The sequence below is a fragment of the Ooceraea biroi genome, chromosome 5 (assembly GCF_003672135.1).
Source record: "Ooceraea biroi isolate clonal line C1 chromosome 5, Obir_v5.4, whole genome shotgun sequence".
In the NCBI taxonomy this organism is placed as follows: Eukaryota; Metazoa; Arthropoda; class Insecta; order Hymenoptera; family Formicidae; genus Ooceraea; species Ooceraea biroi.
In genome coordinates this window covers 4,125,485-4,146,640 of record NC_039510.1, presented here as the reverse complement: position 1 = coordinate 4,146,640, position 21,156 = coordinate 4,125,485, and the positions used below count along the sequence as shown (strand labels likewise).

The 21,156-nt window shown below is 46.0% G+C and overlaps 2 protein-coding genes across 33 annotated transcripts in view; both read left to right on the top strand.

Moving 5' to 3' along the window:
- The window catches only part of LOC105287780 (Down syndrome cell adhesion molecule-like protein Dscam2), a 68,055-nt gene extending 50,154 nt beyond the window's left edge, over positions 1-17,901 (top strand). For 27 of the 32 annotated variants that reach the window (XM_026969773.1, XM_026969774.1, XM_026969767.1 and 24 more), the window contains 19 exons: positions 3,614-3,733; positions 3,825-3,998; positions 4,088-4,384; positions 4,463-4,824; positions 4,970-5,338; positions 5,414-5,600; positions 5,677-5,964; positions 6,122-6,391; positions 6,522-6,753; positions 6,822-6,998; positions 7,096-7,262; positions 9,291-9,536; positions 9,880-10,035; positions 10,572-10,709; positions 11,502-11,692; positions 11,853-12,216; positions 12,644-12,701; positions 13,143-13,148; positions 13,954-17,901. In XM_026969773.1, the coding sequence (XP_026825574.1) occupies positions 3,614-3,733; positions 3,825-3,998; positions 4,088-4,384; positions 4,463-4,824; positions 4,970-5,338; positions 5,414-5,600; positions 5,677-5,964; positions 6,122-6,391; positions 6,522-6,753; positions 6,822-6,998; positions 7,096-7,262; positions 9,291-9,536; positions 9,880-10,035; positions 10,572-10,709; positions 11,502-11,692; positions 11,853-12,216; positions 12,644-12,701; positions 13,143-13,148; positions 13,954-14,038 (3,887 nt within the window). In that variant the 3' untranslated portion in view covers positions 14,039-17,901. Of the gene's footprint in view, positions 1-3,613; positions 3,734-3,824; positions 3,999-4,087; positions 4,385-4,462; positions 4,825-4,969; positions 5,339-5,413; positions 5,601-5,676; positions 5,965-6,121; positions 6,392-6,521; positions 6,754-6,821; positions 6,999-7,095; positions 7,263-9,054; positions 9,238-9,290; positions 9,537-9,879; positions 10,036-10,571; positions 10,710-11,501; positions 11,693-11,852; positions 12,217-12,643; positions 12,702-13,142; positions 13,149-13,953 lie in introns of all 32 variants that reach the window. The other 5 variants (XM_026969784.1, XM_026969782.1, XM_026969781.1 and 2 more) reach the window with 1 other exon arrangement.
- An 827-nt stretch (positions 17,902-18,728) lies between these two features.
- LOC105287627 (dosage compensation protein dpy-30) lies at positions 18,729-20,099 on the top strand. Its single transcript, XM_011353272.3, has 3 exons — positions 18,729-18,818; positions 18,947-19,023; positions 19,595-20,099. The coding sequence occupies exons 1-3, from the start codon at positions 18,803-18,805 to the stop codon at positions 19,835-19,837; spliced, it is 336 nt and encodes a 111-aa protein (XP_011351574.1). The 5' UTR covers positions 18,729-18,802; the 3' UTR covers positions 19,838-20,099.
- Positions 20,100-21,156: the final 1,057 nt, after the last annotated feature.

Here is a 21,156-nt window from a genome sequence, read left to right as displayed (position 1 = left end):
CCATCGCTTCTCCCGCTTCTAGACGCTCGTTCGATGAGAACCTATTTCCGCTCAAATATCCGTCGCGTCTCAAGATTTGCTCGCGATCCGCGCTTCTGCGGACGCGAGCAGATACGAGAGAGCAGGCTGTTACGACGATCGGGAACCAGGATAATTGGCGCCCGGGTGGTATCGCGATCCACCTCGATAAGCGGGTCGTTCGTTCTCGCTCGCGTGTCTCTTTCTCGTGTGATTATTTGCCAGTTGTCTCTAGCTTCTGTTCCGTTCTCTATCTCCCGGCAGTCGCTCCACATCTGCAGCCGTTCGCGTTCGACGAGGCCAACTCCGGCGATCTGATAATCGTCCATTGCGCGGTCGTGAAGGGGGACACGCCGATTTCGCTCAAGTGGTTGTTCGAGGGCCGCCACTTAGAAGTAGGCGACGGAGTTGGTATCACCGCGTTGGGGGATAGAGTCTCGGCCCTGACGATACCCGCTGTCAGGGGGGAGCACGCCGGGGAGTATGCTTGCGTCGCCGATAATCCAGCGGGTAGTGCTCGGCACAGCGCCCACCTGAAAGTGAACGGTACAGAGAATACGAACACACGATCACAAAAGCATCCAGCAGAAAGAGATAAACAGAAAAAGAAATTTCAAAAGATTACATACGTACATATGTATTATATATATTATCTTTGAGACACTAAGCGATACCGCGCGGCATGATGTGATGGTGTTTAACGGGCGTACGCGTAGTGAGAGTACTACCGTTTTGTAATGCGTGTTACTATTTGAGCGGAAAGCAGTGGTACGTTTACCCTCTCTTTTATTCGGTTGTAGACTTATATACATATATTATATACGTGCATCCATATATCTTGTCAAGTAGCGTTCGGTAGACTTTTGTACCCTTGCTGCCGCTTCGCCGTACGTCGTAAAATCTCCAATCTGTCTGCCCTGACTGTTGCGATGACGTTATACCGAGATGTGTGTATCTGGAAGTCTGCATTGCTCGACGCATACAATCTCTATCCTCCTGTCTGTAGCGAGTTCTCCTCCTTGTAACGAGGCCGAGTCATTTTTAGCTGGTTTGCATAGGCGAGCGCGAGTAGTTAGTGCCCACGATCACTTCACGCAGCTGATGTGTCAGCCGTTTTCAATCAAGTACGAGCCGTCGATATCACGAGACGCGCCGTGTCTCCCGCTCTTTCCCGGTCCAGAACTGTCTTTCTCTCACATCTGCCACATTCTCTGTCACTCCGTATCCCTTCTCTCATCTCGACAACTCGGTTACCGAATTACTACTGACTCCGTGCGTTAATGGATTTATTATACCTTGATTAATTTAGTACCGTCGATTATTCGCGTCGATACCGAAGAAGACTGTTAGATCTCGATGAAGCTACAGACGAGCGCGCGGCAGCGCGTTGCAACAGACAAGATGCGAAAACAGACACGATCATCGATCGCGTTGCATCGATCGCGAAGGACTCGGAGAGAGTGATCGGAGATCACGAGAACTACCCTGGCATTCCGTTGCAGTCCTGCCACGGATCAGTCCGTTCGATTTTGGAGACCGACCGATCTATGCCGGGCAGGCCGCCCAATTGGCATGCATGGTGCTAGTAGGCGACACGCCGATCGAGATCGCCTGGACCCACGAGGGCCGACCGCTGTCGCAGTTCATGGGATACAGCTTTGGGAAACTCGGCCCACGGACGAGTATACTACTGATCGAGCCGGTAACACCGGAGCACGGCGGATGTTACGCGTGTATCGCTAGTAATCCGTCGGGCAGGGCGGTCTACGAGGCAACCTTACGAGTCCATGGTTAGGTCCTGAGTAAAGAACGGAGCACTGAGAATGATGATATGATTAATGATGATTGAGCGTCGTTGAGCGAAGTTACCGGAATGAGAATACGATGCAGGCCGCGCAGGTCTCGCGGCAGTATTTGCAGAGTGCAGGCTTGATTGGTTGCATTTTTACTCATCGTTGCTGTGACTTGAAGCTGATCGTGTGTTGTTTCCCTGTTGGCGAAAGCTTTCTGGAATTTCAGTTGGAATCTCACGCGGAATTGCTCGCGCGACTCGACGACTGTACGCAGCGCGTTGCTTCCGTCCAGGCCGTTGACGAATTTCTCGCGCGTACAATCTTTCTCCCGCTGTCTTGCCTCTTTCCTTTTACGCTCTCTCTTTCTGTCTCTTTCTCTCTGTTTCTCTCTCTCTTTCTCTTTGCCGTTTATTTCACGCTGTAAATCCCGCCTTTACTGTCCATCGGTTTTTCAAGCGAGCGAACTAGCAAGGATCAGTGCAAAGTCCCTCGAGTTTGCTTAGAGTTGAATCAATAGCTTCTGTCGAGCCGTTGGGCTTTCGTCGTTTATTTTGCCCGCCTGGTTACCTAGCTGTCATCGTCAGCCGCTCCTCTGCAACTTTTTACGTTGGCTTCGGCACCATCCCTGCGGCGAAGTAACGCGACGCTCAGGACGTACCTCCTTTTCACGCGAGATTCTTACCGTGTCTCCCCCTCTCTCTCTCTCTCTTTCTCTTTCTCTCTTTCTCTCTCGCATCTGTCGATGAATTTGTTCGTCATTCCGAGTCGTGCAAGAGCGAAAATACCACCTTTTGCGATCACAGGATCGCGTAGGATCTCACTTTCTCTCTCACGTGCAATTTTTACTGTCTCGTCTCGTTACGTTCGAGTGTCGATTTATACCTCACCGTACCCCCGTCGCGCCAAAACGCGTCCTTGTTCTAAGATGACCGACCGACCATCCAACCACATCTCAGAAGTCAACCCTCTTAACGAATTCATCCCCAGCCTCCGTTCGCCCTATGAATGAAGTCCCCCGAACACGTCCCCTCCTCGAACCCTTGCCACCTCACCTCACATGTCTTGCCTTGTTCATTTTAGTAGTACGCGTGTGTGGTAGTGTAGTGAACACTTAATTATGCATGCATCTTTATTACGTGGATGAGCGTAATCGAGTATTATTCGTAAACGCGGTACAGCATGTCGCACCGTGCTCGAGTAAAGATTCGATGGCGCTTTGTGCACGCACGCCTTTGGGCTCCTTCTGAGCTGAATCCGTAGTCTCTCTTTTAGTCTGTATTTCTATCTCTTTCTCACTTTCTCTCTTCCTCTCTCTCTATCTCTCTCTTTATTCATGCATTAGATACCTGCATATGTAATCATTTCAAAACCCGCATGCCTGACTATTCATTCATCGCAGTAGCAGGAGCGTGTCGCCGTTTTGTCCTTTGCACGCGACAAAACCAATTGCCACGAGTCGAGTCTTTGCCGATTTTAATGATATTAAAACTGCAACTTTCAATCGGCAAATGTATTCAGTTTAAAAATATATAGAATTTTCAATTAAAAAATTGAATTAATTTGTATCATATATTAATCATAGATTTCACGATAAAGAAAGAATTAGTTATTTCTTTAATAGATTGTCATATTTTATAATTAATATAATATAACATATTGAGTCCATCGAGATAATAAATAAACATAATTGAAGATTTCGCAAAAGTAAGCGACTCGAGTGTGCAAGCGACTGGCTTCTGGATACTGCACAATCGCACGTTGCGCGAGAGAGCATTATGGCTAATCTGTTTGTTCTGTAACAGTACCTCCACGTTGGATTCTGGAGCCCACTGATAAGGCATTCGCTCAGGGATCTGACGCACGAGTCGAATGCAAAGCCGACGGATTCCCCAAGCCGCAAGTCACATGGAAGAGAGCTGCTGGTGAGTCGCGCTTATCAAATCCACGATCTGATAAACGCCGGTCTCTTAATCCAGTCACGAGCGTTAATTGTCAATTTATTCCGCTTCGCAGGGGATACGCCGGGAGATTACACCGACCTGAAACTGAGCAACCCCGACATCAGCGTGGAGGATGGCACCCTCTCGATCAATAATATTCAAAAGACGAACGAAGGCTATTACCTTTGCGAGGCTGTCAACGGCATCGGATCTGGCCTGTCCGCCGTCATTCTCATCTCGGTTCAAGGTTCGAGTTTTCGATATTTCAGTAACCTCTCGCATCTCGTTGTTATTTCTGGCGAGTTTTGTACGTTGTGCCCTCTTGCAATCTCTCAGCCCCTCCGCAATTCGAGATCAAACTGCGAAACCAGACTGCTCGTCGCGGAGAGCCAGCCGTATTGCAATGCGAGGCGCAAGGAGAGAAACCGATCGGCATTCTATGGAACATGAACAACAAGAGACTGGACACGAAGAGCGATCCTCGCTACACTATTCGCGAAGAGATCTTGGCCAACGGAGTGCTGTCCGACTTGAGCATCAAACGAACCGAGAGAACCGATTCCGCGTTGTTCACCTGCGTGGCCACGAACGCCTTCGGCAGCGACGACACCAGCATCAATATGATCGTACAAGGTTGGTTTATGCGATTAATATCAGTAAATATTTTTTAAATGTCTGGAATGTCGATGTAATTCGCACAATTTTTTATAGAGGTGCCGGAAGTCCCCTATGGTCTCAAGGTGTTGGATAAATCGGGGCGTTCGGTGCAGTTATCATGGGCCGCGCCTTACGATGGAAATAGCCCGATCACGCGATACGTCATCGAGTACAAGATCAGTAAGGGCTCCTGGGAAACCGACATCGACCGAGTGCTCGTACCTGGCTCTCGACAGAATGTAGCCGGAGTGTTCAACTTGAGGCCCGCGACCACGTATCACCTCCGAATCGTCGCTGAGAACGAAATCGGCACGTCCGATCCTTCCGACACAGTCACGATCATCACGGCCGAGGAAGCGCCTAGCGGCCCGCCGACTTCCGTCAAAGTGGACGCTCTCGATCAGCACACGCTTAAGGTAACGATCGGTTGCAATTGTGGCTTCAAAACTACAATAACACGATAAACTAAATTAAATCAATCGAATTAAGTAAATTAATACGAATTGCGATAATTAAATAACTAAATTACATAATTTTATGCAATTTTTATGAATTACCCAGGTAACATGGAAACCGCCGCCACGCGAAGACTGGAACGGCGAGATTCTTGGTTACTACGTTGGATATAGACAATCAGCCGACAAGCCGTACATGTTCGAGACCGTCGAGTTCTCCAAGGAAGATGGAAAGGAGCACCACTTGCAGATCATGAACCTCAAGACTTATACGCAGTACGGCGTGGTGGTTCAGGCGTTCAACAAGGTCGGTTCTGGCCCTATGAGCGAAGAACGCAGACAGCACACAGCGGAGGGCGTACCTGAGCAACCACCTCACGACACCACTTGCACAACTCTAACATCTCAGACTATTCGAGTGTCCTGGATGTCACCACCTCTCATCGCGGCCAATGGCGTGATCACCGGCTACAAAGTTAGTAAAAGCGCGACTTGAGAAGAAAAAGATGTAAAAATCTTTCACGATAGAATCTTTAAATACTTATTTCAGGTAATCTATGGACCCTCCGACACGTGGTATGACGAGAACACGAAGGACACGAAGATCACGTCTTCCAGCGAGACCATTCTGCACGGCCTGAAAAAGTATACGAACTACAGCATGCAAGTTCTGGCCTTCACTTCCGGCGGAGACGGCGTCAAATCCGCACCGATTCACTGCCAGACCGAACAAGACGGTAATTAAAATTTATTTATCAGGCATTTTTTAATGGAATACATTAGTTTACTAGTATTTTCTGCGCTAATTTCCAGCACCCGAAGCTCCGATCGCCATTAAAGCTCTGGTCATGTCCGCGGAATCCATTCTCATCTCATGGCGCCCACCCAGCCAGCCCAACGGAGTTATTTCTCAATATACCGTTTACACCAAGGCCGATAACGCAGAGGAACCTACCAGTCAGAAGGTACCGCCGAATCAACTCACTCACGAAGCGTCTGGACTGGATAAGCAACGCAGATACGAGTTCTGGGTGACTGCTAGCACGAATATCGGCGAAGGAGAAGCTTCCAAGATCGTCACGCTAGGACCTAGCGTTCGAGGTAAATTTTTTCTTTTTAAAATTGAATAAAATTCAAATAAGTAAATTTCTAACTCTTATTTAATTACAATATCTTGAGAGAAATCGAAACAAACCGATTATAATTTTTCAGAACTGATCATAAGTAAATTGTTATACTTTAATTTTTATTCTCATAGTACCGGCGAAGATCGCGTCGTTCGATGACAAATTCACCGCCACGTACAAGGAAGACGTGAAGCTGCCGTGTCTCACCGTTGGCGTGCCCGCACCGGAAGTAACGTGGAAGGTACGAGGTGCCACTCTCCAGCCGAGTGATCGATTGAGACAGCTGCCCGAGGGATCTCTATTTATCAAGGAAGTCGACCGCGCTGATGCTGGCGAATACTCTTGCTACGTTGAAAACTCCTTCGGACACGACACCGTGACTCATCAGTTGGTCGTTCACGGTACGTGGATGCAAATTTTCAATTTTATCTATTAAAAAATTAATACTTCAGGTTTAATACTGTCAATAATGAATTTAATAAAATTATAGAAACATTTCGAATTTTAATAAAATTAATGGTCTGTATACAGCTCCCCCGCACTCGCCGCAAGTCACTCTTACCGCAACCACCACAAACTCCTTGACGATGAAGCTGCGCCCGCATCCCACCGACAATGCACCGATCCATGGCTACACGATTCATTATAAACCCGAATTCGGTGACTGGGAGACCGTTCAGATCAGCTCCACGGCGCAGAAATACACTCTTGAAAACCTGTGGTGTGGTTCCCGTTATCAGATCTACGTTACGGCATATAATGGGTAACTTAATTACCAAAACTGCTCTAATTAACGTCACAGAGAATTTTACTTACGAGAATCATTCGCAGAATTGGTACTGGCGATCCCTCAGACATCCTAAACACACGTACGAAGGGCTCGAAGCCGATCATCCCCGAAGCGGCGAGATTCATCGAGGTATCCACGAACAGCATCACCCTGCATTTGAGCGCCTGGTCGGACGGTGGCTGTCCCATGCTGTACTTCGTCGTCGAGCACAAAAAGAAGTAAGACGATAAAGAAACGATAGAACGCGGCGGTTTGGCACACCCGGTCCACGTAGTCGGAGTCGGTAGTTAAAGATGCGTGTTTCGCGTTCTCCAGGCATCAGCAGGAATGGAACCAGGTCTCGAACAACGTCAAGCCGGGCGGTAACTTCGTAGTGTTGGACCTGGATCCGGCTAGCTGGTACTACTTGCGCGTCACGGCTCACAACAATGCCGGCTTCGCTGTGGCTGAGTACGAATTCGCAACATTGACGGTGACTGGCGGTGAGTACGAGGATGACCTTAGTAGCACAACTGCATTGCAACAACATATGTCCAATCTTTCATGTTGTTGGGTATATAGTAGGACTGTTACTTTTTCGAAGCTTCGAAAGACTTCGAAGGAACGAAGGAATCTTAGAAGGTTCGATCTTTGTCAGTCCACTATACTATGTAGTGATTTCCCACATTGCTCCAATAGTGTAAAGTAGGCGCTCTCTTTTTTAGCCAATATTGAATTTTGTTATTGGACCAATAGATTACTTTCATTTTTTTGCCAAGATTGGCTAATACATATCCAAGTTTTTTACATTGGATACAGATCAGTTTCTAATATTGAATTAATATTGTAAAGTAAACAACTTTCTTTTTTGGCCAATATTAAATTTTCAGCCGATTCGACTGGGATCCATTTCCCATAAGATTTGTGCAGGGTCCTTTATAAATATATATAATTCATTATTGGCTACAAAATACATTATTAAATATCGAGCCTGTTGTATAAAATGCCAAACAATTTCAACAAACAAAAAATAAATACGTACAAAAAATTAAAGGTATATAGTTCAATAATTTTCTAATTTTTAATTTTATTCAGTTTATTTGTTTTACGAAAGTTTATAAACATTCTTATAAGCATAATATATAATATTATATATGTATTAATATATAATAATAAAATAAAAAAAAACATAAAGTATTTTAATAAGAAAATAATGTTACTCTTTGATAACAATACTCTTTAGCATATAAAATATCTTATTAATAATCTTATTAATAAAAAATCTTATTTTTCTTATTAACCTTATCACGTTTATTATGTTCTCTCTTTCCTTTCTTCTTCTCTGTCCCCGCTTTCTGCAAGAAACTTCGATATTTTTTTTAAATTTCACTTTTTGATGCATCTTGTAATTTCTTCGAAATAATCTCTAGAAACAAAACTTCTATACCTAAGTATTATTGTCATGAAAACTTGCTTCATTAAAATCATCTTCAAATAAATAATACTCAATAGAAGAACATGAGCTGTCAGATTCATTATTAATGCAATTAGAATTTATACATTCATCCTCATTTATTAAATTCACTCACAAAATTCATATTGATTAAATTGCTGGTTATGCTATACAAGTCAGAATTAAGAGATTCTTTAGAGTATTTTGACCTAATTAATTCTTCTATTCTTCTATCTAGCACTATTTGTTTCCTTATCCTGTGTCTCAAGTATTGCTACATGTTTTTTAACTCTTTCATTTATTATTTTCCATTTAGTACGTCTCTTTAAAGACATTGTAATTGAACTGTACGTAACAGTATATAATTACGTTTTTAAGCAATATATATGCGTATTTTTTATGTAAGTCTAATTAAACTATCCTCTATTTATTAATACTAAATTGATTAACCGTTAATTGATATGATAAAGTATCACTTTTGTTTTTATAGGATTAGAATTGTTATTATAAGTTATTATAGAATAGGATTAGAATAGATATAAAAAGGATGGACTTCACCAAAATTCATGGGTGTAATGATGTTGGCAGCACAATTACATTTATTTGATAACTAATTGGTGTTGTCATGGGCACTACAATATTGGCAGTGCAATTGCATTTTGTTAATAACCAATATTAGCTTTGCATTGGGAAATATTGACCAAGATATTCCCAATGTAATCAATATTTAGCCAACGTATTGCCAATGTACTGTGCTACTAGGGTGAGTCTGTCTGTCAGTTCGCGCTGGCGGTGCCAATGGTGGCTGGATTGAGCGGTTGCCGAAACGTTTTCTGTTCCAGGCACCATTGCACCGGCCCGCGAGCTACCGGACGTGAACGGTGGTGGCAACGACGACGACCCGATGAAAATTTTCATGGCTAACTTAAATCTGATCGTTCCCGTGGCGGCGGCGATTCTCGTTATCTTCGTTGCCGTCATCGTGATGTGCTTCCTCAGGGGGAAGAGTCACGGTAGCGATAAAGGTAATTGCATACCGCACTCTAATCGTCTTCCGTCCGTTTTTCTCTTCGTGCAGGCACGATCGCACCTCCCGTACGTAACGGCGGTAACGGCGACAACACCGCGGATGTCAGGCGTTACTTCCCGTGGTTGCCCAGCTGGCTCGACGTAAACGTGGTGGTGCCGGTCGGCGCAACGGTCGTTGTCATAATAGTAGGAATAGTTGTGATTTGCGTGGCGCTCTCGAGGCGAACTCGAGGTCCGGAGCAAACACGGCTGCGAGGTATCTCTTCAGCCGACGAGAAATATTACGAGGGACAATGTATACCAATTTTTTTTTCTTACTTTTACTCGCTAAGTCGCATGAGGACGATGGAGGCTCGTCGGGAAACGCGCTGGGAATTTTGCAAGTGCTTTTTTAATCAGCTGCAGGTTCTCGAGAACAAAGTGTAATTATGTTCACCAGCTCGTCAATGTTTCTCGACGATCGATCCACGCGTCGGCCACCCTAGTCTTGCCATCCTCCCGAGCGATCCTCTCTCGATTCTCTCCTTCCCAGTTTTTCCTTTGTTGCACAAGCGTGGGTGATGGCATAATGCATTGCAACATAAAAGCACAAGCATCGTGCTCACGTTGACATTTGCTATACTGTGCCGCTATTCCAGATGACGTAGTCTATCAGCAGACTGGAGTTGGCGGTGCAACCCTGGACAAACGCAGATCCGATCTCCGGGACGAACTGGGGTACATTGCTCCACCGAATCGCAAGCTGCCACCGGTACCCGGTTCCAATTACAACACCTGCGATCGTATCAAGCGAGGTACAGTTATAAGTAAGCCACAACTGCCAACACTTACCTTTTAGACGAGTTTCCATTATTCTTGTCTAGTTGTTGTCGCATCGGCACGATAGTTCCTTCTTTCATCTTTTCTCAAGGGATACAACGTCGATTCGCACACATAACGTCCGATTCAACGCCTCACAGACTCCCATGCCAGACACACGATCATACATCATTGCCAGTTTCTATTTTTCGCTCGCCTCTCGCTTCGAAATGTTCTCACGTTATTCGTTCTTACATTACCGAGGTGTGTGTCCCAGCGGAGACCATTATTCGTTCATTTGTTCCTATTTGTTTGCGCTTATCACGCCGTTGGTGCCTAACGAGTGTCGAGTATAATGCCGATTCGCATATAACAATCGTGTCTTTAGGAAAGAAAGAAAAAAACAAGAAAGACAAAAAGACATCCCCCCCGAGTCTCGAGCCAGCCAAAGGGAACAGGGTTGGTCGGTTGGTAAAACGAATCTTGGTAGGCACCAGCGTGTCGTACGACCTTTGTAGTATGTGTTCGATAGGTGGAACTGGCTCGGTAAGGAGTCACTCGACGTGGGATCCGAGACGGCACATGTATGAGGAATTGAGTCACTACGTGCCCAACAGAAGATGCCCGCCGCCACCACGTATGGGCAGCGCAGAAGGTCTCCCGCACAGAGGTTGGTAATAGCAATTTCGGTTCATGGGGGTATCCGGCATTCGCCCGATCGATGATCGCAGGCCGGAACCGGCTGACGTTGCTGGCTCGGTCCCAGCTCGGTCTTCGTAAGTCCCCCACCCGTACCACTTGAACCCTCGTGTCATTTTAATTCCGGCACGTCACTCGATGTTGCACGTTTTCGCATGCTTGCGCTCATAGCACGCCGACAGACAACACGAATACCATGTAGAAAGGAATTACATTCATTCATTCATCATCTTTCGAGAAGATCTTTCAAGGTCTCCGTGTGCCCGTTATCGTCATATCGATTTAAGGTTTCGGTTAATTGCTCATCTACATAACAGCGAAGTGTAAAATGTTAATTAATTAATCGCAGAATAAATTTATACGTGTTTAATAAAGATTACGTGACTGATCGATAAGATGAATCGGGCGTCAATGGACTCAAGTCTATTCAAACACATTTTTTAATACGCATGATCAGTTATGGAAGATTTAAAGTTCTCATAAATGTAGAACGAGAGAATCGAGGAAAGAAGAAACTTAAAGTGAGTAAAGTTTCCTTTCTGCCTCGTTTAAATCCGCGATAGAAGGCGCATGTGAATTCAGTCGAGGGAAAGATTGCTCTCACAATCTTGTTCCGTTTCGAAGTAAATCTGAAATCATCGCGATGGTTTTTTTATACACAAGGAGACACCGTCGAAGCAATCTTTATCGTTCAACAAATCCCGTCTCCTAGATTTCTCACCCATAACGGCAGAGTCTACCCTGCTTGATTGCCCATTTGCAGGTATGGAGGATGAGATCTGCCCGTATGCGACCTTCCACCTTCTGGGATTCCGCGAGGAGATGGATCCAAGTAAGGCCATGCAGTTTCAGACATTCCCTCACCCAGGAAACGGTCACTCCGGCACCATGGGACCACCCGTAGGACATCCGACCAACGCTTCCGCTCACAGTCGCTCCGGATCTCAATCCATGGTATCTTACCTCTCATTCGCAAGTCCGCAAGAGCAATATGCGCATCGCAAACGAAAACATTCTGTGCTCTCGCAGAACATTTATAAAATCCATTTATTTCGCAAATTACGTTCGCTCCGTCAGCAAACATTGTTAAAGTCACGATCGATCGTTTCCACAGCCTCGTCAGAACGGCCGCTACTCTCGAGTACCATCCCAAGGAGGCGGCAGCGGTACCCACAACGTCTTCTCGCCCGAATACGACGACCCGGCCAATTGCGCACCCGAGGAAGACCAGTATGGATCGCAGTACGGATCGCAATACGGCGCACCCTACGATCATTACGGATCTCGCGGATCTGTCGGACGTCGCAGCGTAGGATCAATTCGCAACATTCCCGTTTCTGGCTCGCCTGAACCGCCTCCACCGCCGCCGAGGAACCACCAGGATCAGAACAATTCCAGCTTCAACGACAGCAAGGAGAGCAACGAGATCAGCGAGGCCGAGTGCGACCGTGATCAGCTTGTCAACCGCAACTACGGCGGTCAGTAGAAAAATTCGCGATTAGTCGGAGAACGAGCCGGAGGCCAGACCATGAAGCCGAGACCTGACTTGGTTTGATCGGGAGGAGCCTAAGGGCTCGCCCTTCCCCGTTCGATCCTCGTCAGTCTGGCGACATGCTTCCCTCCCTGAGGCATCACTCCGATTCAGCTCCATTACTACAGATGCTCGTTTTACTATGCACTACGCATCATTAGGCGTATCGGCGGCTCATTATGCGGACGTATATCGCATGGCGAGCGAGTCGCGAATGGAGAAGACTCGCCGTGGATTTATGTGTCTTTACTCTTCTTTTTTTTTCAATTTTTTTAAATTCTCTAATGGTTCATCGCTTCCACAAATTGCATGTTACGTGTTGTCGTAGTAGTTTAATCGTTGTGTCAATCGTGCCGTGTGTTTTTCTATTTCAGTGAATGCTCGCGGCAAGGACGGCATGACCACCGAGGAGATGCGTAAACTCATAGAGAGGTCAGTAGAGCGCGAGTGAGCTTGGTTAACGGTGGACGGTCTTTAATGGCGTTACACCATTATTTCCGCCGCTGTGTCTCGAGCGATCGTTTCCCTCCCGCGAGAGGGATACGCGTTCATCGAAACGCTTTTCCCGCAAGAACGTTTTTCGAATTCAGCGACGATCGCTCACGATCGCTCGTTGCGGTCGCTCGACCGCGATCCGGCTCTCATCTCTATCTTCCTCCGTGGAGGATCAAGCTGCATCGAGTTCGGTAACGAGTTCTCTCAATTCGTGTTCTCACTTTCTCTTACTCGGTCACTCGAGTACGTGATTTGAATGACCGAGCGTCGAGTGCACGGTGGTTCGCTAGACTTTCAAAGAGCCTCGAACATTCAATGTGTCTGATTGTCTGTTTAACGTACGTCTGATCTTTTCTTGTTTCATGGCTAATTACACAGGAAGCCGTAAGTTTGTCAAACATAATCGAAATCAGGATGTACAAAGAACTGTTAAAGACTTGCGAAGAGATGCTTTTGAGATGCGTCGTACACCATTTTTCCACTGAGTTTCATCATATCCCATTTAAAAGTTCGACCTATCACTCGATTTGTTTTGCGACGATCAGAGTAGACGATCCTCCAGAACGTTGCTTACGGACATGACCGAGTCCCCCAAGTTCTCCACCGAGAAACGCTTTACCGATATGATCATGTGTTTGCATGTAGCTTCGATTAATGCGGTTGGCCTTCGACTATTAACAGTGTGTAACGTGTAGCTGTGTAACTAATCCGAGTAATGAATAGAATGCGATACAAGTACGTCAAGCAACGCCGATTCCCACTACAGCTGTGTGTTGCCACTGTCACCGCTACTACTGAACCTCTATCCGGACTGCTGCGATGCTACTAACGACTGACATGCCTACGATCATCATCTTTATATTTTATTTCATTCATCGCATAATTAAATATCGTTGCCGTCGTCACTGCTCTGGCTGTTGTTATAGCATGCACTCGCCAAATTCGCGTGCAGATCTCTCTTTCGTATAACATTTCCTCTCTCATGGAGATTCGTCAGGTATCTCGGCCTGTCTGTTTAACAAAAAACCGTTTAGAAATTAAAGACGCGCTATTTAAATTTCCTGATCTGATTAGAGTGCGAGAACGCGCGGAAGACGTCTGCACGCGAGGGCAATCGTTGGACTTGCGTTGGAGTCGTAACGTCAGCTTGGTCGTCGTCGGATGCCAAAAATGCAGGTTTGTGTTGCAGAAACGAAGCTCCCGGCCGGCAAACCGGCAGCCCCCACGGCGGTCACGGGGGACTCCTCACACCCTACGATACTGTGGCAGTGTAACCTGTAAAATCATCATCTTCCGTGGTCTCTTCCGCCTCTCTCTCGATAGCCGGCGGCCGCGAGGAAAGCAGCCGAGAGACGCGGAAATGAAGCGCTACGCTAACTCTTCCCCCGGTGCTGTCGTCGGTCCAATTTGCAACGATTTACGATAGAAATTAGACGTCGTCGCGAGTAGATAGATTCGATTACCGAAGTAAGGTGTACGCGCGTTATGATATCATCTCGAGATCGTGATTACGGACGAAGATTCGTGGCCCGCCTCGCGGAATGGGACCGTCTCCTTCGCCCTGCGACCATACGGCGTTCTTCTTCTCAATTTATCTCTTCGGCCTTTCGATTTATCCACGTGCTCTCCATCGCTTTCGAGAGCGCGTTAGTTTAAACGATCTGATGGGCCAAACTTGAAACTGCCTTGTTTTTTATACTCTTGTTCGGAGTGGATTCAGTCGATTACGCACACATCCAGGAAGGCCAAACTTAAAGACTGTCTGCATCTACTGCCCTTTCGCGAAGGAGGCACAGCGATCCGCGAGGCCGGTCATTTAGCTTCGTGAGTCTTGCGGCTCCCGGAAGTCCTCGCGCACGTTCGACGATGCGATCGCGCGACAGTTTCGCATACCGATTGGCAAATTGGACAGAAAGAGCTGCGTACGAGTCTTCCTTGGTGACGTGCATCCGAATTCATGAAACAGACATCGATGATCACGGATTAATTAATTGAACATACTTGCGGGACGATTTCTATTTTGATTTCTGAAGGAAATCCATCTGGGGATGTTCCCACGTTTTCGTCGAACGTGCGCGGGGGAGATCGAGACTCGCGACTGCCGCGAGCGGCTCTGTCCTGTAGGAAAGCGAACACGCTCGGAAGTCGTGTTCGCGGACGCTCAAGCCGCGGCAGGGACGCGGCCCGCGATGGTGCTCTCGGCGACGGTGGATCTAAACGGGGGTTTCCTCACATATGATGTCCGGGGTGTGAAATCCCAGGTTACAAGCGGGAGTCGCGTGTAACGGAGGGAGAAACGTATAACGACATGTATAACACACACATGAGATTAGTTGGTCGCTTTTTAAGTCATGGTTGTGCCACACTGCCGCTCCCCGCGGGCGTATATACGCGTACATATACTATATACATATACTGTACGATTTATAATTTCGTAACGAAGGTTGTGTCCCCTACACGGTCCCCCCCCCCTTTTTGACGATCGGCGGTTTTGAGTCTCGACGTCGCGGAGAGCAAGGTTTCTAGGATATCGTCGCTTTTCCTCTTTCGTCGTCGTCGTCGTCGTCCTTTTAGTGATCCGTTTAGGCGATCGACCACCATCCCCTCGGGCATTCCCATCACACGCTCGAGAGGAAGAGTCTCCCGTACACAGAAAAATCAGCCGATCGACTGTCCGTAGGAAGAAAAAAGCGGCAAGCCATCGAGGGAATCGCTTCGATACACGGCAGGCCAGCCACGAGATATTATTACGACATTATCTGCTACTCCGCGTGCTCACGCGTGCACGCGATACACGGCCACATGATACAGTCAGCTACACCTCCACACACATACACACATATCCACATACAGACACATACCCACAAAAATACACATTTGCTGTCGTCCTATATGATATACATATTTAGTCCGCTGTACACACGTAATTATCCTCCTCCCTCGTGCTAATCCTCTTCGATCGATTGCGACGTACCGATAAGTAATTCACTGATATCGCGACGATGTTCGTTACAGATATAAGCGAAGTAATGAAAACCGATTTAACGTAGGTAGCTCGTAAGCATCGGACGGATGGTCGCGAGAAGGCGTCGTTTCATCGCGGCGGCGCGGCGAGTTCTCGGGTCGACTGACAGGACTGTTCCCTCAAAAATCCGATCGAGAAGATCGCGATGATCGTGATTACGCGATGCTCGGTCCCCTACTGGCTTGACGAAGCGGATGCTCCTCCGTGCTTCTTCGCGTTCTGCATCAGCCCGAGATCACGCGACGCCGCGATCGCGACGCCGCGTCTCATAGTTCGTTTTTATCACGATACTATTTCTCTAGATATATATATAAAGTATAAATATAAATATATAAATATATATAAATATTATATATAATATACACTAACTATATGTTATACATACGTTGTAAGTAGCTATTTCTAGGTGTCGCATTTGTTTGCCGAGGCGATGCACGAGCCGACCCCAGTTTGGCGATCGGGCGGAAAAGCACCCCCTCATGAAGCGACTGCTGCGCGAGTAGTAACGTTTACTGTCGAGCTTGTGATGATCTCCGTTGTGTGAGACTTTTCGGTGCAAAACGTATAACTGATCGGATCCTAGAAGCGTACCGCCACGTTCAAGAAAGTGCGCCCAGAAAGTTATCGTCTTTCGTTATTGTTAATGTTAACTTGGTGCGCCTAATTTATTTAAATTTGTCCAACTATTGATTAATGGCAAGTTTATTAAATTCTTTACTCGTTATTAACTTATTATTGCATCTTAAAAATTAATTTTGATTTAGTTCTGATTATGCTTCGGATCGATATCGTTGTTTCTTATTTATTATTCTAAAATTAAATAGGCAGAACGAGGGAAACCTTCCGTGATGCACGGGAGAGAATGGTTCCAAGGGTGCTTCGTCCGCGGGTCGCTTCCGCTCCTCGCAGAGGAATTCCTACCCTCTGCTTCCCGAAACTGGCCGCGGCTCGACGCGCCGACGCATTTTTACTCATTGATGTGATTTTAAAAGGCTGCGCAGAAGCCTCGTGTCTCGTGTATATGTTACGATCGCGCTCTTTATCGTAATTAACGTAGCCGTATTGTCCCAAGTCACCCTCTACGACTTATAGCGTCACGTTCTACTCGCTCACTTAACTCGCCCCCGCGCGAAAAACTTCGTCGCTTTTGACTCGCTTCCGGATTTAACCAGAGCTAGCGCGGCAAAGCTAATGCAGGCCGACGATAATGGTATAATGATGATAATGATAATGATGATGCTGCTGATTATATATTAATGCATTCGTGTATGTCGCGATGCGATCACGTCCGTGCGTTGTTTTCGGTCGCGGCTCATCATTTTGTCGCCAAGCGAAGTGGACGTCCGCGACGTCGCACAGGTGATAAACGCGTTATGTTATGTGAACGGACACGGGACGCTCGGCAGAGAGGGCTGGAAAACCACGAGGAAGAACGTTCGATTCAATTAATCGATTAGTTAAGTCGAATTTCAGCGAAATATCAAATGTCAACACAGGCAATGCGATATACAACGTAAAGACTGAGAATTCACGTCCACGTTGCTTCATTTATCTCGCGCGGATGATTGCTTTGCTGCCACGCAGCGTCCCTGAGTGCGAGCTGAAAGTAAAATTCGCCTACGCATTCGTTTGCCAGCCATCTCTGCCCCTTTCTGCCGAGAAACGTCCACGAGCCCGTCGTCGTTCGCTCGTCGTCTCGCGCGACGACGACGCGTAATTCTTTGCAGGATCGATGTTACTTTTTGGACGCCGCGCCGCAACGCGGTCGCTCGCTTGTGTACCGCTTGATTGATATACGCGTTGATAAAAGCATGTTTGGCTGTTCTTTCTGTACGACGGCGAACGCGGTTCTTCGAGCACGTGGCCCCTTCCTCATCGTCACCTGCCGGACCCGAAGCGTTTTTCCTCCGCGCATCCCTTGATCCTCAACGAAAGCGGGATGGTCATCGTAAAAAATCGAGAGGAGATGCGCGCTCGCAGCATCGTGCTCCGCGATCCCAGAGACTCGAGGACCCGCTCGCAATGTACCGTTTCCTCAACGCCACTATTTTATGTTTTTGTACCAAAGTTGTAGCGTCTAACTTTGCGTTAAATAAATAATCTAAAACGGAATCGAGGCGTTGGCGTTCCTTCAGCTTCCCTCCGAGTTGCCTGCGCGGTAATAATAATAATTTTTGCATCACCTGTAGTGCATTATATATTACATTTATTTGTTTTTATAGTTTTTTATATTTTCATCTGCCATTGATCACGGGAGTATTAATAATTGCAACCCAAGTTATTCAGAGAAGGACAATTTCGGCATTATACAATTTGGGATCTGTTGATTGAGATTTTTGTTACGTTATATATGCATATGTTTAATCATGAGACATTAAACAATTATCATACACCGAATCATGGTTATTCGATTATATATGTTACATCTTTCATTGGATATTCAATAGTGTGATAATTGCGTTTAATTATTTCATTAGCAATTTTGCAATCAAATGCTAATGAAATAATGAAACGCAATCAAACGCAAAACTTTGTATTAAGAATTAATAATTATTTTTAATACTATTATATTTTTTATTTAATTGTATGAATTCTTAATTCTGTTATGAATTAACACAAAGGTTTGCTACTTGTTTGAATTGCGCTAAAAGAATTCGAACGAACTTTCTAATCAGTCCAATATAACATAATCGTCACGTGCGTGTCTAATTTATTAATCGAAAATGTATATTTATGTGCTTTGATTAAATAACCTTTGTGTTAATTCATAACAGAATTAAGAATTCATACAATTAAATAAAAAATATAATAGTATTAAAAATAATTATTAATTCTTAATACAAAGTTTTGCGTTTGAATCTTGCTGGAAAAAGTCCGCACTTTTCGGTCAAACCAACATATTACTCCGCAACAGTGCTCTGCAGCGCAGTTTTATCGACCGGGCGCATTACCGGCCTGACGTTGGCTGCGTTTTACGGCTCGACGTCGTTTGAAAGCGACGGTTGTTTACACGATGGCGTCCGGCGGTGGTACGTGTCCGCTTACTTCCCATTCCGATGTAATCGCGAGCCGGTCTGGCGGTCGCGCGGCCAGGCCAATCACTCAGAATCTCACGCTCTAATAACGGCCGAACCCTTTCTTTCTTTTTTGACGACAGAAAACGCGACCGAGGAACGGACGGAAGCGTCGACGCCAACTCAACCCATCGCCAATGCCGCGGCCGACACGACACACGTAAGTGAAGTTGGGACTTTACGCATAACCTCTAAGGCATGGCGGCGGTTCGAGTTCGACAGCAGCGGCACTTCGCTCCGCCGTTATCGTTCTAATTGTAAGTCGCGTAAGAGCGAGCGTAAACTCGTGCAAACCAGGCTAGCGCCGAGTTTCGCGGCGTCATCAGCGCTCGTCGCACGGCATCCGTCTTGCGAGAAATATTATCAAGGCCGATCGAACGCATGATTTGCACTCGATATCAATACTCGATAAACAGACCACTTTTTGTCTAAGCTATCTATATAAATCTATATCTATATAAAGGAGTGCCAGGCTGGAGACAAGAGAGACTGCTTTGGTAGTCGAGGTTAGCACAGTTCGATACGGGAAGTCTCGACTCGTAGATTTGTTCCGAATTAGCAATTTCTCTATTAACAAATATGCATCTAGTAAATATTTCTTTATTTATTTCAATATATTCTCGTCCCATCTTACAGTCGTCGATGTCGCTGCTGACACGAAGCATGTGTATCCGCTTGTGCAGCAAATCGATCACACATCGAGAACTCACGAGTCTCTCTTTCTCTTGCAGAAGACAATAGGAATGGATAAGGATGGTGATCTGTCTGGTATACCACCAAAGAAGTCTCGGGTCGAAGTGCAATCTCTTCCAACCAGACAGTATCTGGATCAGACGGTGGTGCCGATACTGCTGCAGGCGTTGTCCTGCCTAGCGAAGGAGAGACCTGCCGATCCCATAAGCTTCCTCGCCGGCTACTTGCTCAGGAACAAGAGCCAGTACGACAACGGTGGCTCGCCACCGACTAATCAGTGAACGCTTCCATGTCTACGCGCGTACAGACACCTAAGAACGTTACTTTGTAAGAACCATTATTTGATTCTGCAAAGACATGTTCACGCATACCGTGAACTTTTGTATTTTTCAACTACAAATAAAAATGTAGAATCTTTTGACCGTAGGGACGGTAGTGTCCCTTTCACAGGATGGTATTGCCAGGTGATGTGTTGCAAAATACAATTCTGCGTTTTACTAAATATTGTCATTATTGGAAATAAATATTGTTTTCTGTAATATAGCGGCTGCGAAAGAGTCATCCCTGATTGGGGTATCAGAATGATGACTTGATTTTTTCTATTTATGGAAAAATTATGCCGATCTTTCTATGCGTGCACTTAAATACAAAGTACGAACAATCCGCTTTTTTTTTATCGAAGAAATTAATAATTGATCTTCTCATTGTGCTATAATTTTTTGGCGTAAAAAAGTAATAAAAAAATAATTTTGAGCAATCAAGTAACAGATCTTTCGAGGAAAATCTAAGGTCTATTTTTTATTCCTGCACTACTGAACTGTAATAAGTTAGAGTGAGAAAAAATATACTTGTCTCACTTTAACGTATTGCACCAGTTCAGCAGTGCAGGAATAAAAAACAGACTTCTTGTCAAAATCTCGAAAATGCACCAAGAAAAACGCATTGTGACTCCTTTGGTTGAATTCTTTATATAAATTTACGAGAAGCGAGAGCGCGTGAGATGAAAGGCGGAAAGAAGGGTCGCTGCCATCGGCCCAATAAATCGTAATGAACCCTCCGTGCTCTCGCTTCGATTTTAATTGGAACGGCGATTTAATTGGAGGCAATTAAATGTAATCGCGCAATGAATCGGCGTTAAATTTATCTCGCGCACCAATAAAATCGATAATTTGTGTCGGACGTGCAACGCTCGCTCGTTCGCGCGGCTCACGAGCGCATCAAGCAGACGGAAAGCGGAATGGAAAAGCTGCCTCCGGGCCGCTTCATTATTCTTCGCGTCTTATTTCGTCGTTGTGGTTTTCGTCCCGACGAAAACTCGTCGCGCCAAGTCTCGCCGGGATAATTGAACTCCCTCGACGAGAGGTAGTCCACGAGGAAAAGAAAATCCGCGTACAGCAATGTCTGATTGTATCGCTCGGCAAGGTCCGAACGAGGAGACGCGAGACGATATCTGGGGATAATTTCGTGGTCGAGAATTCGCACGGCGACATCATCGTACCCGGTCCAATTAACAGCAGCAAGGGGTCCTCCCCCTCTTGGCCGAGTTACCTTCTCGTATATCCTCTCGTAAAATCCATGATCCTCGCCCGCACTCTCGTAT